Below are 14242 nucleotides of genomic sequence, written 5' to 3'. Positions count from 1 at the left end.
TACAAGGTTTCTCAGTGGCTTGTTGCAGCTAACCTTATCATAATCTGAAATAAAAGTACTTACTTTTGGTGAAACTACTGATTTTGTTCAGCACTTGTTGCCGAAGTTCTTTCCTTTATAGGCAGTGAGTAGGCAGTGAGTAATCCAGGAAGTTGTGTTTTCATGACAGTTAACTTCCACCACATGGAGAGTTTTCTAATTTAGTTACAAAAATGGAAGAGAGAGAGAAACTAAGCCATGAACTTAATTACATAACATATTCTAATTCATAAAAGTTTTAGTTTCATTTTAAATGCAAGCATGTAGAAGAGCCGCGGGTGAATGAAAATAAATCACCAACCTTTTTCAGCCAAAGGATTTCTGATCTACTGTTTGCATTACTGTAATGTAAAACATACTTTAGTGAACATCAATTGGAACAGAAAAAACATCAGAGTCTGCTGACGGATTTGTTTATATTTACTAAGAGTCTGTGACACTGTAATACACATTAGGCTTCACGGATGCTTCCGATATGCCCACTTTTGAACTGCGATATTTGCCCGCACACTATCTACCTTGCAGGTTATTGGTATTATTACTGGTATCTTTGTTTTATCAAAGAGGACAATGTAAATAGAAAGTCACTTGCTAAAAATCACAATAGCTTAAAAACAACAACCAGTTCATATTAAATACATTTTTATTGTTTTTAGATTGCAAAGAGAATAGGACTAACATTTAATTAACAGTTGAGTAACCTGAAGAATTTTACATCTAATAAGCAGTTGATTGAAAACCAAAATGACAAGCAGTCATATGAGTACAACCACAATTCCAGTGAAGTTGGTATGTGTGGGAAGAGGAAAAGGACTATTTGGATTATCAGCTCAAATCAAGTTCAAAAGCTAGCGCCTGTGATGGTATGGTGGCGAGTTTGGACCCATGGCGTGGGGAACTTGCACATCTGCGAAGGCACCATTAATGCTGAAAGGTGCATACAGGTTGTGGAGCAATGTATGCTGCCATCCTAACGTGTTTTTCAGGGACATCCTGCTTATTTCAGCACGACAATACCAAGCCACATTCTGGCGTGCTACAACAGTGTGGCTTCATAGTGAAAGAGTGTGGGTACTAGACTGGTCTGCCTGCAGTCCAGACCTGGACTGCTGAGCCACTGAAGTTGTACATCAAGCAAGAATTGCTTCAGCAATTAGCGTCCTCAGATCCCAAACTCTTATTGGTTGGTGTTAAAAGGAAAAGTGATGTAACACAGTGGTAAACATGCAAGCATCAAATTCAAAATGACTAAATATTTGCAAAAAAAAAATTTTATTTATCGGTTTGAACGTTAAATATCTTGTCTTTATAGTGTATTCAACTGCACATAGATTGAACAGGATTTGCAAATTATTGTTTTACACAATGTCCAGACTTCATTAAAATTGGGGTTGGAATAAAATGTATTAAACTGATAAAATGTGTGGATAACTTAAAAGGAAAAGACTTAAAGCAAATTCTTAAGAAGTGACAGTATCAAACAAACAAAAAAAAGCACAAAAAAGGAAAAAATGGCTGCCGGACCAGCTGTGATAATCTTCTCCATGGATCTTCTTTATTGTTTACATCTTGTTACCTATATTATTTACACATACACACAACATGTTAGAGGAAATAGTTCAAGGTTACAGAATTTATCCGTCCCCTAATTAACTTGGTTTGTTTTGAGGATAAGTTGACTTTTTGGTTTCTTGTACATAGATGATTAAAGAAAGAACACGTCATTCTAAAAATTTTATTAAACAAATGTTAATAAGACTTATTTAAAAATCTGACAAGTAAAGAAATCAGCACACCTTTTTTTTCTTGTAGAGCTATACATAAAAGTAAAAATTTCATTTAAACACAGATTAAGGCAGTTTTTAGCATAATGTATATGAGTAATTTTATATCCGTTAAAAGGCTTAGTATGACCGCAAAAGCAGAACATGGAACATCTCGCATGCACAAATCTGATAGTTAAGGGTCTCTGCAGGGCATTTTGAAAGTTTTGTCTTCAATGAGGCACACTTACGATCACCATAATTAGGAACACCATCAAAAGGGCAACTGTAAAATGACAACACAAGTCATGTTGAGTTGACCCAAAACAAAAAGTATGGCTGATTTAAAATCATTTTTGTATGTTCAGCATCAGGATCTGTGATACTTACCAACAACACATATGATTCCAATATGTAAATGAGCGTGACCTACAAAATGAAGCAAAAATAGTAAATAGTCTCAGAACAAAAACTAGATTTTAAATATAATATTTTAAGCCATTTTTAATTAACTGTTTGTTTGTTTGACCCCTTTCACAACAGATTAAGGTGGCCCCACTGTCAAGGGGCCATCAGTCCTCAATCCAACTGTACTGGATTTGACGTCCGGCCAAAAGTCAATTAATGTGCATTCTCACCCTTCATTTTCTGCCACTTTGCTATTCACAAAAACCACTACCCCGACAAAATCTTACAAATTACTGACCAAGCAGGTATTATGTCTGAAAACAGACAAAATAAGCCAAACTGCTGTCACAACTTGGCACATAAGTTAAACAATGCCTACAAGCCGGCAGCGATTGTGTCACTCTGTCCAGGCTTACAGTTAAAAATAAATCACTCCATATATACTTTTTTTTCATGTTTTGTAAATGCAAAAGTGCCATAGCATTGTTATTGTAAACAGATGCTACATGGGACAACAGCTTTGTTTTGGTGATGCTGTGTGCACTTTTTTCCCACATTGAACACACCTCTTACAGCTCTGGAAAAATGGTTTAATTCATTGCTGGTCCTGTGGAATGCAGAGAAAACCAGGGAAGACACCTGGGAAAACACACAGGAGATGCACTGTGCATGTAGCAGCACAGCAACATGTGGGACCTACTGGCAAAACGAAGCCTGGGTGGGCATCTCTCTCTCTTTCTGAGTCAGTTTACAAAGAAAACCAAACTGTTCTGAAACTGCTTTTATGACAATGACCACAGTTAACTTTAATGACCTGCAAAAGCCATAGTATGTGGTAGTTGTGTGCCCCTAAACGGTACACATACTTCCTTTGTGAATTGGTCCATTAGGAGTAGGGTCAAATTTCTGCTGCTGTTCACCTGAAGGCAAAACATAAAAGACAAAAATAAAACATTATAATGGTAGGAATGTACAGAGCCCCTAAAGGGACACTGAAGGGAAAATAAAAAAATAAATAAACGTTCTCGTGCACCAGCTACTTTCACCAATTCAAGATTTGTTTTTAGGTGTCGTTCTGAAACAACTTAACAGTGGCATCTGGTAAGAAGCATAACAGTGTCTTTTTATGCCAGCCAAAACTCTAATGTAGCACCATTGTCACATGTTTCCATTTAAATAAACGTAGCCTGAAATTCTCTACAGGTTCCTGTGAATTACACAATGAATTGGAGGAAATATCTATTTGATGTTCCTTTTTTTCAAATTCTACCCATGACAGTAAAGTTGTAAGGCATTATTTTTGTTTCGATGTTATCATTTATAATCACTGGTATATAGTATATTACAAGTTTCAACATCCAGTAAGTAAATAAAAAAAAACCTGTGCTAAAAAATATGCAGCTAAGTCATAGTTGATAATAATTCGTTTTACAGAAAAACACACAGGAAGGACTTCACAGAAAGTGCAGTGTGCTCCAGCTTTTATATATATTTATATATATATGTATGTATATATATATATATATATATATATATATAGTACAGACCAAAAGCTTGGAAGCATCTTCTCATTCAAAGAGTTTTTTTTATTTTCATGACTATGAATATTGTAGCTTCACACTGAAGACATCAAAACTTTGAATAAACACATGTGGAATTATATGCTGAACAAAAAAGTGTGAAACAACTTAAAATATGTCTTATATTCTAGGTTCTTCAAAGTAGCCACCTTTTGCTTTGATTACTGCTCCGCACACTCTTGGCATACTGTTGATGAGCTTCAAGAGTTAGTCACCTGAAATGGTTTTCCAACATTCTTGAAGGAGTTCCCAGAGATGCTTAGCACTTGCTGGCCCTTTTGCCTTCACTCTGCGGTCCAGCTCACCCCAAACCATCTCGATTGGGTTCAGGTCCGGTGACTGTGGAGGCCAGGTCATCTGGCGCAGCACCCCATCACTCTCCTTCTTGGTCAAATAGCCCTTACACAGCCTGGAGGTGTGTTTGGGGTCATTGTCCTGTTGAAAAATAAATGATGGTCCAACTAAATGCAAACCGGATGGAATAGCATGCCGCTGCAAGATGCTGTGGTAGCCATGCTGGTTCAGTATGCCTTCAATTTTGAATAAATCCCCAACAGTGTCACCAGCAAAGCACCCCCACACCATCACACCTCCTCCTCCATGCTTCACGGTGGGAACCAGGCATGTAGAGTCCATCCGTTCACCTCTTCTGCGCCGCACAAAGACACGGTGGTTGGAATCAAAGATCTCAAACTTGGACTCATCAGACCAAAGCACAGATTTCCACTGGTCTAATGTCCATTCCTTGTGTTCTGTAGCCCAAACAAGTCTCTTCTGCTTGTTGCCTGTCCTCAGCAGTGGTTTCCTAGCAGCTATTTTACCATGAAGGCCTGATTCACACAGTCTCCTCTTAACAGTTGTTCTAGAGATGTGTCTGCTGCTAGAACTCTGTGTGGCATTGACCTGTTCTCTAATCTGAGCTGCTGTTAACCTGCGATTTCTGAGGCTGGTGACTCAGATGAACTTTTCGTCCGCAGCAGAGGTGACTCTTGGTCTTCCTTTCCTGGGGCGGTCATCATGTGAACCAGTTTCTTTGTAGCACTTGATGGTTTTTGCGACTGCACTTGGGGACATTTTCAAAGTTTTCCCAATTGTTCGGACTGACTGACCTTCATTTCTTAATGATAGACACTCGTTTTTATTTACTTAGCTGCTTTTTCTTGCCATGATACAATTTCTAACAGCCTATTCAGTAGGTCTATCAGCTGTGTACTGTATCCACCTCCTGCACAACACAACTGATGGACCCAACCCCATTTATAAGGCTTGAAATCCCACTTATTAAACCTGACAGGGCACAACCATTTCAGATGACTACCTCTTGAAGCTCATCAACAGAATGCCAAGAGTGTGCGGAACAATAATCAAAGCAAAAGGTGGCTACTTTGAAGAACCTAGAATATAAGACATATTTTCAGTTGTTTCACACTTTTTGGTTCAGTATATCATTCCACATGTGTTAATTCATAGTTTTGATGCCTTCAGTGTGAAGCTACAATATTCATAGTCATGAAAATAAAGAAAACTCTTTGAATGAGAAAGTGTGTCCAAACATTTGGTCTGTACTGTATATATGTGACTGTGTATACATATATATTTATATATATATATATATATATATATATATATATATATATATATATGTATATACAGGGGTTGGACAATGAAACTGAAACACTTGGTTTTAGACCACAATAATTTATTAGTATGGTGTAGGGCCTCCTTTTGCGGCCAATACAACGTCAATTCGTCTTGGGAATGACATATACAAGTCCTGCACAGTGGTCAGAGGGATTTTAAGCCATTCTTCTTGCAGGATAGTGGCCAGATCACTACGTGATACTGGTGGAGGAAAACGTTTCCTGACTCGCTCCTCCAAAACACCCCAAAGTGGCTCAATAAGATTTAGATCTGGTGACTGTGCAGGCCATGGGAGATGTTCAACTTCACTTTCATGTTCATCAAACCAATCTTTCACCAGTCTTGCTGTGTGTATTGGTGCATTGTCATCCTGATACACGGCACCACCTTCAGGATACAATGTTTGAACCATTGGATCCACATGGTCCTCAAGAATGCTTCAGTAGTCCTTGGCAGTGACGCGCCCATCTAGCACAAGTATTGGGCCAAGGGAATGCCATGATATGGCAGCCCAAACCATCACTGATCCATCCCCATGCTTCACTCTGGGCATGCAACAGTCTGGGTGGTACGCTTCTTTGGGGCTTCTCCACACCGTAACTCTCCCGGATGTGGGGAAAACAGTAAAGGTGGACTCATTAGAGAACAATACATGTTTCACATTGTCCACAGCCCAAGATTTGCGCTCCTTGCACCATTGAAACCGATGTTTGGCATTGGCATGAGTGACCAAAGGTTTGGCTATAGCAGCCCGGCCGTGTATATTGACCCTGTGCAGCTTCCGACGGACAGTTGTGGAAACAGGAGAGTTGAGGTGCACATTTAATTCTGCCGTGATTTGGGCAGCCCTGGTTTTATGTTTTTTGGATACAATCCGGGTTAGCACCCAAACATCCTTTTCAGACAGCTTCCTCTTGCGTCCACAGTTAATCCTGTTGGATGTGGTTCGTCCTTCTTCATGGTATGCTGACATTACTCTGGATACCGTGGCTCTTGATACATCACAAAGATTTGCTGTTTTGGTCACAGATGCGCCAGCAAGACGTGCACCAACAATTTGTCCTCTTTTGAACTCTGGTATGTCACCCATAATGTTGTGTGCATTTCAATATTTTGAGCAAAACTGTGCTCTTACCCTGCTAATTGAACCTTCACACTCTGCTCTTACTGGTGCAATGTGCAATCAATGAAGACTGGCTACCAGGCTAGTCCAATTTAGCCATGAAACCTCCCACACTAAAATGACAGGTGTTTCAATTTCATTGTCCAACCCCTGTATATATACACACAAGACACAAGATTTTGTTTCAGACCCATACCTACTCATCATGGAAACCACACGAAGAAGTTCATATGATGCTGATCATATTATTAGTTACAATGAATAAACCAATCAATAACTTTTCTGATTTGTTTAATCAGCACTTTCACTTTTATGCTACAGGCACCATACGGAAACTAATCAGTTCAGTTATGTTCAGTTAAACTATGTAATCAGTTCAGTCGATAGCAGCGGCTTTTAGCCTGGTGCGGCTTATGTACATTTCAGCAAAATTTCCTTTTTTTTTTTTTTACTTTGTGGGTGCGGCTTATATTGAGGTGCGCTCTATAGTTGGGAAAATATGGGTATATAAAAGATACTGTGATGATTTCACTTGGATGTATTTTGCAGCTCTAGCAAATCCCATACGTTTGTGAAGGTAATGTGAAAACATGTACAAATGTCCACAGTGCTTTATACTTACACCCTTTAGTGATGTTTGAGATGGCTGATCCATGGCTATCTTCAGCCTCAAACTTTCTGATGTTGTTTGAACAGTAGATGTTCACATCTGACTGAGACCAGCACACAGAACAGTTATGTGTGATTGGAGGGGCTCCGGTGCAGTTTGGGATGTTTTCATTAATGGGTCTGTCATAGACAAGAACATCATTTTCCGCAAATATCATTATCAGGTTTGGACACTTGTCCTTGTCCTTGCAGATAAAACAAGAGCCTGCAGGTCAAATGTGACAAAAACACCAATTAGTAAATTTACAGATGAAATCAGCAGATTAACTCTTGTTTAAGCTTCATATTTGCAGATTCTGTTAGAAAATTCTTGTTAAAATAAGACAACTCTAACATATTCATTATAGTCTGTAGTCATTGATGTAAAAGTAACCAAAGCCCAAAATATGTGCGCATTATTGGAGTGAATTTTGCATAAACTGCTTTAATTCATTTTCCACTTTATGTCTGTATCAATACTATATTTATTAATACAATATTTGCTTAAAGGGGATATATCATGCAAAATCCACTTTTTTAGCCCTTTAATACATTTTCTTGTGTATCTGGAGTCTGTATGAGTGCAGAAAAGTTGAATTCAGTCTTTCCAGGTACTGCGTATATCTTTATATTCTTCTTGGGTCATATTTTTCAGTCTGTTCAGTTTTCTATATCCTCAGTTTTGTTTTTTAAACTGCTACGTCACAGTATCTGAACTTCCATCTAACCAATTTGCATATCCACCTTTTTATTTCTTGCTGCGATTTTGTAGTCCAAGCTCAAGTTTATGAGTCTAATTGTTTGGATGTTGGGTGTATTAAGCCACACAATTAATTACACCATCCCACAGCATTAGAACCTCCTTGAAGTGTCTAGTTACATTTTATTTTCCATGGAGATGTTCCTACATCAGTAGGGAAATTCCTATTTCCCCCACTTCATGAGTGTTTACACCCTCCGCCAGTTTCAAGAAGGATTTGCTGAAAGATTTCATCTGATTAAGGGGTCAGCTCCTTCTGTCTATGGAAATGGTGGACACAGCAAAACGATAAGCTGCAAATAACGCTAAAATGACGACAAACTTTATTTTAGACCTTAATTTATTGTGTGTTGTTATGACATCCTGGCCATTGTTTTGATAGCAGTAGCATCGTGCCTTCTGCTTATGTTAGTGCTGTATGCTGCTTTTAGCTTCTTGAGGACATAACTGTACTGTGTGTTTTGAATATTATTATTAAATGAACAGTTTTGTATTGTTTTTGCTGTTTTTGTCTTATTTCTGCAGGACTAGATAAGTGTATCTCTGTTATCAAACTACAAAAATGGCCGAATGGGTTTAAGTGGAACGCTCTTTGACCTGGAGGGGGGCGGGCTGCGAACAGCCTCAAAACGGGTTGCTTTAAGACGCACCTCAGAACCTCAGAAGAGGTACAAGAGGGGCCGGTGGAGCTACAATAACAATGAATTCACACCAAATCATTGAAGTTCCAATTTATATAAACTACAACTGAATGATTTAAGTGTGCAAAGGAAGGATTAAAAACATGATATGTCCCCTTTAAAGAAAACATTTCTGTGGAGAACATGTGTCCTTTTAATAAGAAACAAAGTTGTTTATAATGGTGTCAAGTGGCAGAAATACTATTATAATAATTTTTATTCTTTAATTTGGAGAGAGCATTTCAGTTTATAGTAGGGCTATCTTGCAACAAACAATTGTTAGGACTGAGAGAGAATCTAGACCACAACAGGAATAGTTGACAAAAAAAAGAATTTCTCTTAAAGCTTGATGTGTATTACATAAAACAGATTTTAGTCAACAATTGCTGATTCAAACATAATAGACTTGGTATTAATCCAGGTCACTAAGTTTACATGCATACAGGACATACAGTATACATACGTCCGTGAGCAGATGTCTTATTATTCTTCAGGTCAGATGTCGGCTCCAGATTGCCTACAGAAAAGGAAAATTAGAAGTCCATCAAGCATCTGGCAGAGATACCTGCTAAAACTTAAAAAGGTCCACATCAATTTTCCCTGCTGGGTCAATAATAAAACTAAAATATATGTATGTATCTACTAGAAAACATTTAGGCGTTACTGTGATGGCGCAGTAATCAAAACTATCTTCTTGAAGCTTTCATGTAGGGTAGTTGATATGGACACATCAGATGTGACTTTTCACCTACTTTAAATATTCCCTTAGATATTTTTGTGGTCACTCACCTTCAGCTCTAGCCAGAATAGTTTCCTATCCAAACAGATGGTTTCTAACTATCTTCAGAATTTAAAAGTGGAATAGGTTTTGATAGGCCTCAAGCTAAAGGTTGGAAATCCTGAAGGTCGGAATTAAGTCAAGATTAGTTATAGCATGAATTAATTTTAATGTATTTAGCTTTTATTTGTGTCAAACATTTAATGTAAATGTTTTTTTTTTTTTATTCAAAGTAGTGAATCTGTGTCATTTGTTGAGAATTAATTTAAGGCTTAAAATTGATAACTATCAGTACAATACAAGTCCTGAAGTAATAATCATTTTTAAGAGATAGGTGGGGTTGTTTTTGATGGTTTGTGGTTTCTTTGAAGATTTTCTAGCAACTTGGCACGTTGAAGAGTTTTTTGAAGAGAGTACCGAATTGAAATGTTCTTATAGTTTGATTTTAAGAACATACCAGCAGATACCTCACGGACACCAACTAGTCCCACTGCCAAAATGCAACAGCACACTGCAAATACAGACAAGAAACATAATGTTTTTTTTTTTATGCACGCTGATTCTTTAACTATGAGCACAGGACATATAAAGAGATTCTGAACATCTTACCACCAGTAAAGGATTTCCACTTAATGTTTCTGCTGCGGCGTTTAGTGGTTCTTTCACTTCCTGGATGCTTGTTTCTTGCTTTCTGTTTCGGCCAACATGGTGGAAAACGTTCTTCTGGCCCTCCGTCCATCTTCTTTTGAAATGGTTGCTCTTCCGGGTAAGGTCTTAACTGCTTCCTCAGGTCAGCCACCTCTTCTCCAGCAGACACAAAGGGCTCAAGCTCTCGTGCCAATTGCGGTGGCATTTCATTACTTATCACTTTGAGCTCAGAGATCTCTAATGCTTCGTTTGACATGGGTCTCACAGAACTTCCTTTATTCGCAACAGGCGGGCTATAATCAGCCATGTTGTCTTTGTAATCGTCACTAAAGTTGTGCTTCATGTCAGCTGAGAAACCTGAATCACTGTAACAAACAAACAGATGTATTTGCATGCAGTTACATTCAGAGAGTATAAAAATAGTGCTGATATTTATTAGACTGAAAGAATAAAAGACAAAAAAGGGAAAACATACCCACTCTCCTGAGTGTGTAGGCCTTTTCCACCTTTAAGATGAAAACACAGGTTAGGAATTCAAAATTAAAAAGCAATTACATTCAAAAGCAGCAACTTATCAATGAATATCAATAAGTGCAGTAGAAATATTGTACAACAAGGACTCCAAATTAAAATGCAGTTACTTCGAAAAAGCTAGACTGCAACTGCTAAATATCTGTTAATTTGCTGTATTGAGAAACAAAACTCATGGTCAGTATGTGTAAGGTCGCTGGCAGATCAATTAGTGGCTTTGATCGGTGAATTCAAAGCAGATGGCTGATTATACTCACCCTGGTTCTGCTAGAGGTTTTTTCCTGTTGCCACATGCTTGCTCATAATTGGTGCAAAGTTAACGACCTAACTGCATTTATCTGGGCGTCCTTTTTACAAATTGGCTTTATTAACAGAACTTGGCTGTATCGTAATTACGATCAAATTGGACTGTAATTAAAAATGCATCTCTGTATTTTCACTAGATTGACTATATATAGGTGCGTAATAATTTGGGCAGTTTTTGTGGTAAAGTGCCTTGAGATTACATTTGTTGTGAACTGGCGCTATATACATGAACTGAATTAAAGACAGTTACAGTTTCAAGTCTTCGTTATAATCAATATGACTCCCACCTGGGATAATTATCTGCCATTCACAACAGTTTACGCAATTGGTCACACGAGGAAGGTAAAAACTGAAAAAACTGTTCAGGTGAGCAGTGCAATGGATCAAAAATGAATAATTAATATACGAGAATGCATTTTAGTACCACAGAATAAAAACACCAATTGTATAATGTAAAATGCATTTATTTTTAGTTAACTTTATTCTTTTAGGACAGATTCAAACCTTCACACTGATTGTACCATTTTTAATCACGTTTAGTCAAATGAACAGTTGCATTATATGGCAAGTTACGGTAGAAAGCTACGATTTATGAGTCCTTTACTGTTGTGAAATATTAATATGAACGCTTAGGGCCTATAGGCCTCACCGATATAGAATCTGGATATGGGGCTCATAAATGACACAGTATTATGGATATTTTGAGAAAATTTTTAATAGTTACAAATTCCAGGGGCATTTTTAGGGTCTGAAAACATTGTGGGCTTTAGCCCAAATCCAAAATACTTAGATTTCAATAAGACAATTTATAGGTAATTTAAAGTTAAAATAATATAGGACATATTGTACCAGTTCCCTGTCTCGGGTGGTTTTAGATTGAATGTAATTTTTGTGAATCAAACAAAAAAGGTTTGCAATAAATTTACCTTTTATTTTTGTTAGAAGCTGAATGATACTGAAACAGTTTAGGCCTGATGGAAAAACCATTTTGCTGAAGCAAATAATGACACATTTTGAGGTATTTAGAAAATAACTTAATCTGAATTTTTGCTGACAAACGTTTTTACTCAGAGATGTTTACTTTGGGCCAGATAAATGTGCTTCTTTTGTCATCTACATAAATGACCTTTTTTAAACGTTACATTCTCATCAAAGTGTTTCACTCCTGAGGCTCCATTGTCTTTATTCTTACATTTCAAAAAAGGGAAGTGGAATAAAGTTGATTTTCCTAAATCTTAGTCAAACACATTTATTTTGTCATGCCAAGAGCTTTCAAAACATTTTATTAAAATGGTTCCTTCTTTTATGAATCTTTTTAGCCCTTCATTCCACTTCTGGAGAAATTTGCCAAAAATAATAGATGAAACATTTTACAACAGTCTTTTGTTCCGCACTAAGAAAGTGAGACATTAGTGCAGTTCTTACTATTAAACACTTTGAGAGGAAAGGGTATTAAGTTGTCGTGTTTAAAATATACCATAGAGCCTCATCCTGGACCTTATCAGTACTAATATTACAGTTATGAATAACTGTATACATATGGTATGTATGTCTCACCTTCAGTAAAACTGTATCCTTGTTTAATTAGTTTAGTTTATATAATATTACATGTGTAATTCAGAAAAATAAAATAGTTAACTAATTAATGGTCCATCTGTGATTAATTGCTATGATTTATTTCTTAATCATACCTCATCTTTAAAGCCAGAGCTGTATGTTTAGAATCAGCACAGAAGATATGAAAGAGAAGAGGGAGGTTTACTTTTGTTCTTTCTACTACGTCTTACTGGCAGGAGGAGATATTTTCTTGGTTTATTGAACAACACTTTTTTCTGTCTACATGTTGAACTAGACTATAAGACTGGCTGCAGCAATGAGATCAATGTGTTGATCTGAAGGACCTTTTAATGTGTTCAGACACGTTAGGATTAAATGCTTTTATTTTGACTGAAGTAAAGGACCAGATATTTTCACATTATGAGGCAAATCCGGCTAGAAGCTCACAGAGAAGGTTGCTGCTGTTTTCTATCACAGATCATTTAACTTCACCTGTAGCTCAGGTGAAAGTTCCTCATCATGAACCTGAAGATGCTCATTAGAGTGAACCTCCACCCCATGTCTTGCTGGGTGAATAAGTGGTTAGCTGTAATGTACAATTAGCCCATTCCGAGCATTCAAGTTTTACCGCTATCTTCTCCTGGGTTATACCGCTCGGCGTCCACCTGTTCCTGAACACACACCCACCAGGCTCCCTCTCTCCGGTTGGCTCCGCGGTTGCTCTGAAATGAGCCCTGTTCGAGAAGCTCAGTGTAACTTTTCAGGTAATGAAGGAGGCAGGTCGACCTGGAGTAAACTGCTGTTCTGGACTTCTCCAGAATGGAGTCCGTCTCTGGCTGTGTGCGTAGTTGCGCATTAGTGGTGCCGCGAGAGCACTAATAACTATTTTTTGTCTTCTCCTTTTAACTCATTGTCAGATTAGGTGGAGCGGGGCCTGATTATATAGAACACAATTGAAAAAATCTGATTGTTTTTAAATAAAAATGTGAAGTCCAATACCATTTTGTGGCTGCATCTTTTTAATACTTCCAAATTTCTTATATCAAGAAGTCCGGGGCTGTTCAGAAAACATCCGGGGCTTCCGCCCCAGGTCTAACTACGCACCTGGGCCCGAACACTGCAAGGGAGAATGAGCTTCTAGCTCACAATCGCTTCTTACTACAATGTTGTAAGAATATAATATACACAGAAGAATTGTCGATAAAGATAATGTGTGAGTTTCATAATCGGAAACCTCAGAAAACATCCAGAACCTGTCAAAGTTCCGAATGAATGAAAAGGCCTTCATCAAAATGTTATCAACTTTCGTTAATTCAAATACATGTAAACAACCTTACTTTCTTGTTGCGGATTGCCCCATGTAAGAGCCATTTTCCCGGCGATTCGGCGCTGATTATAGCTGCAGTAAAAACAGAAAGAAGTGAATGGACTTGAACGAAGAATAAAGGCGTTGCTTTCTAATCTCTGACTTCCTATAAGAAAAATGATTCGCTATAACTTTATTTGTTATACAATGCCTCCACCTGGTGGACTTTTGATACTTTACATTTCATATCATAAAATCATAAAACGGTCCAAGATAATTATTCTGTTTAGATTATATTCTTACAGCATTGTGATGCAAAGTGATCGTGAGCTAGAAGTTTATTGTCCTTTGCAGTGTTCAGGCCTAAATGCAACCTGGATGGGTCACGATATGCTTGACGTCTGTTTCCCCGCAGATTCTCGCGTCCAGATCCGCTAAAATTTTAGGTTTGTATAGCAGATGCTCGTTTGTAAA

The 14242-nt window shown here is 37.7% G+C and overlaps 1 protein-coding gene across 3 annotated transcripts; it reads right to left on the bottom strand.

Annotated features, from left to right (window-relative positions):
* Positions 1-664: 664 nt before the first annotated feature.
* On the bottom strand, positions 665-13899 carry LOC124865371. 3 transcript variants are annotated; one of them, XM_047360394.1, is made up of 10 exons: positions 13800-13899; positions 10544-10574; positions 10030-10433; positions 9878-9931; positions 9106-9159; positions 7177-7428; positions 3077-3130; positions 2193-2231; positions 2054-2088; positions 665-1615 (listed from the first exon to the last, which is right to left on the bottom strand). In XM_047360394.1, the coding sequence occupies exons 1-10, from the start codon at positions 13831-13833 to the stop codon at positions 1595-1597; spliced, it is 978 nt and encodes a 325-aa protein (XP_047216350.1). In that variant the 5' UTR covers positions 13834-13899; the 3' UTR covers positions 665-1594. The 3 variants fall into 3 exon arrangements, 1 of the variants encoding a protein (XP_047216350.1); XR_007037559.1 differs by having other exon boundaries at positions 1575-1615; positions 3025-3130; XR_007037558.1 differs by having other exon boundaries at positions 665-2088; positions 3025-3130.
* Positions 13900-14242: the final 343 nt, after the last annotated feature.

Source organism: Girardinichthys multiradiatus, chromosome 3, assembly GCF_021462225.1.
Source record: "Girardinichthys multiradiatus isolate DD_20200921_A chromosome 3, DD_fGirMul_XY1, whole genome shotgun sequence".
Lineage (NCBI taxonomy): Eukaryota > Metazoa > Chordata > Actinopteri > Cyprinodontiformes > Goodeidae > Girardinichthys > Girardinichthys multiradiatus.
Note: the sequence above shows the minus strand (reverse complement) of the source record. Positions and strands in the feature narration are given on the sequence as shown.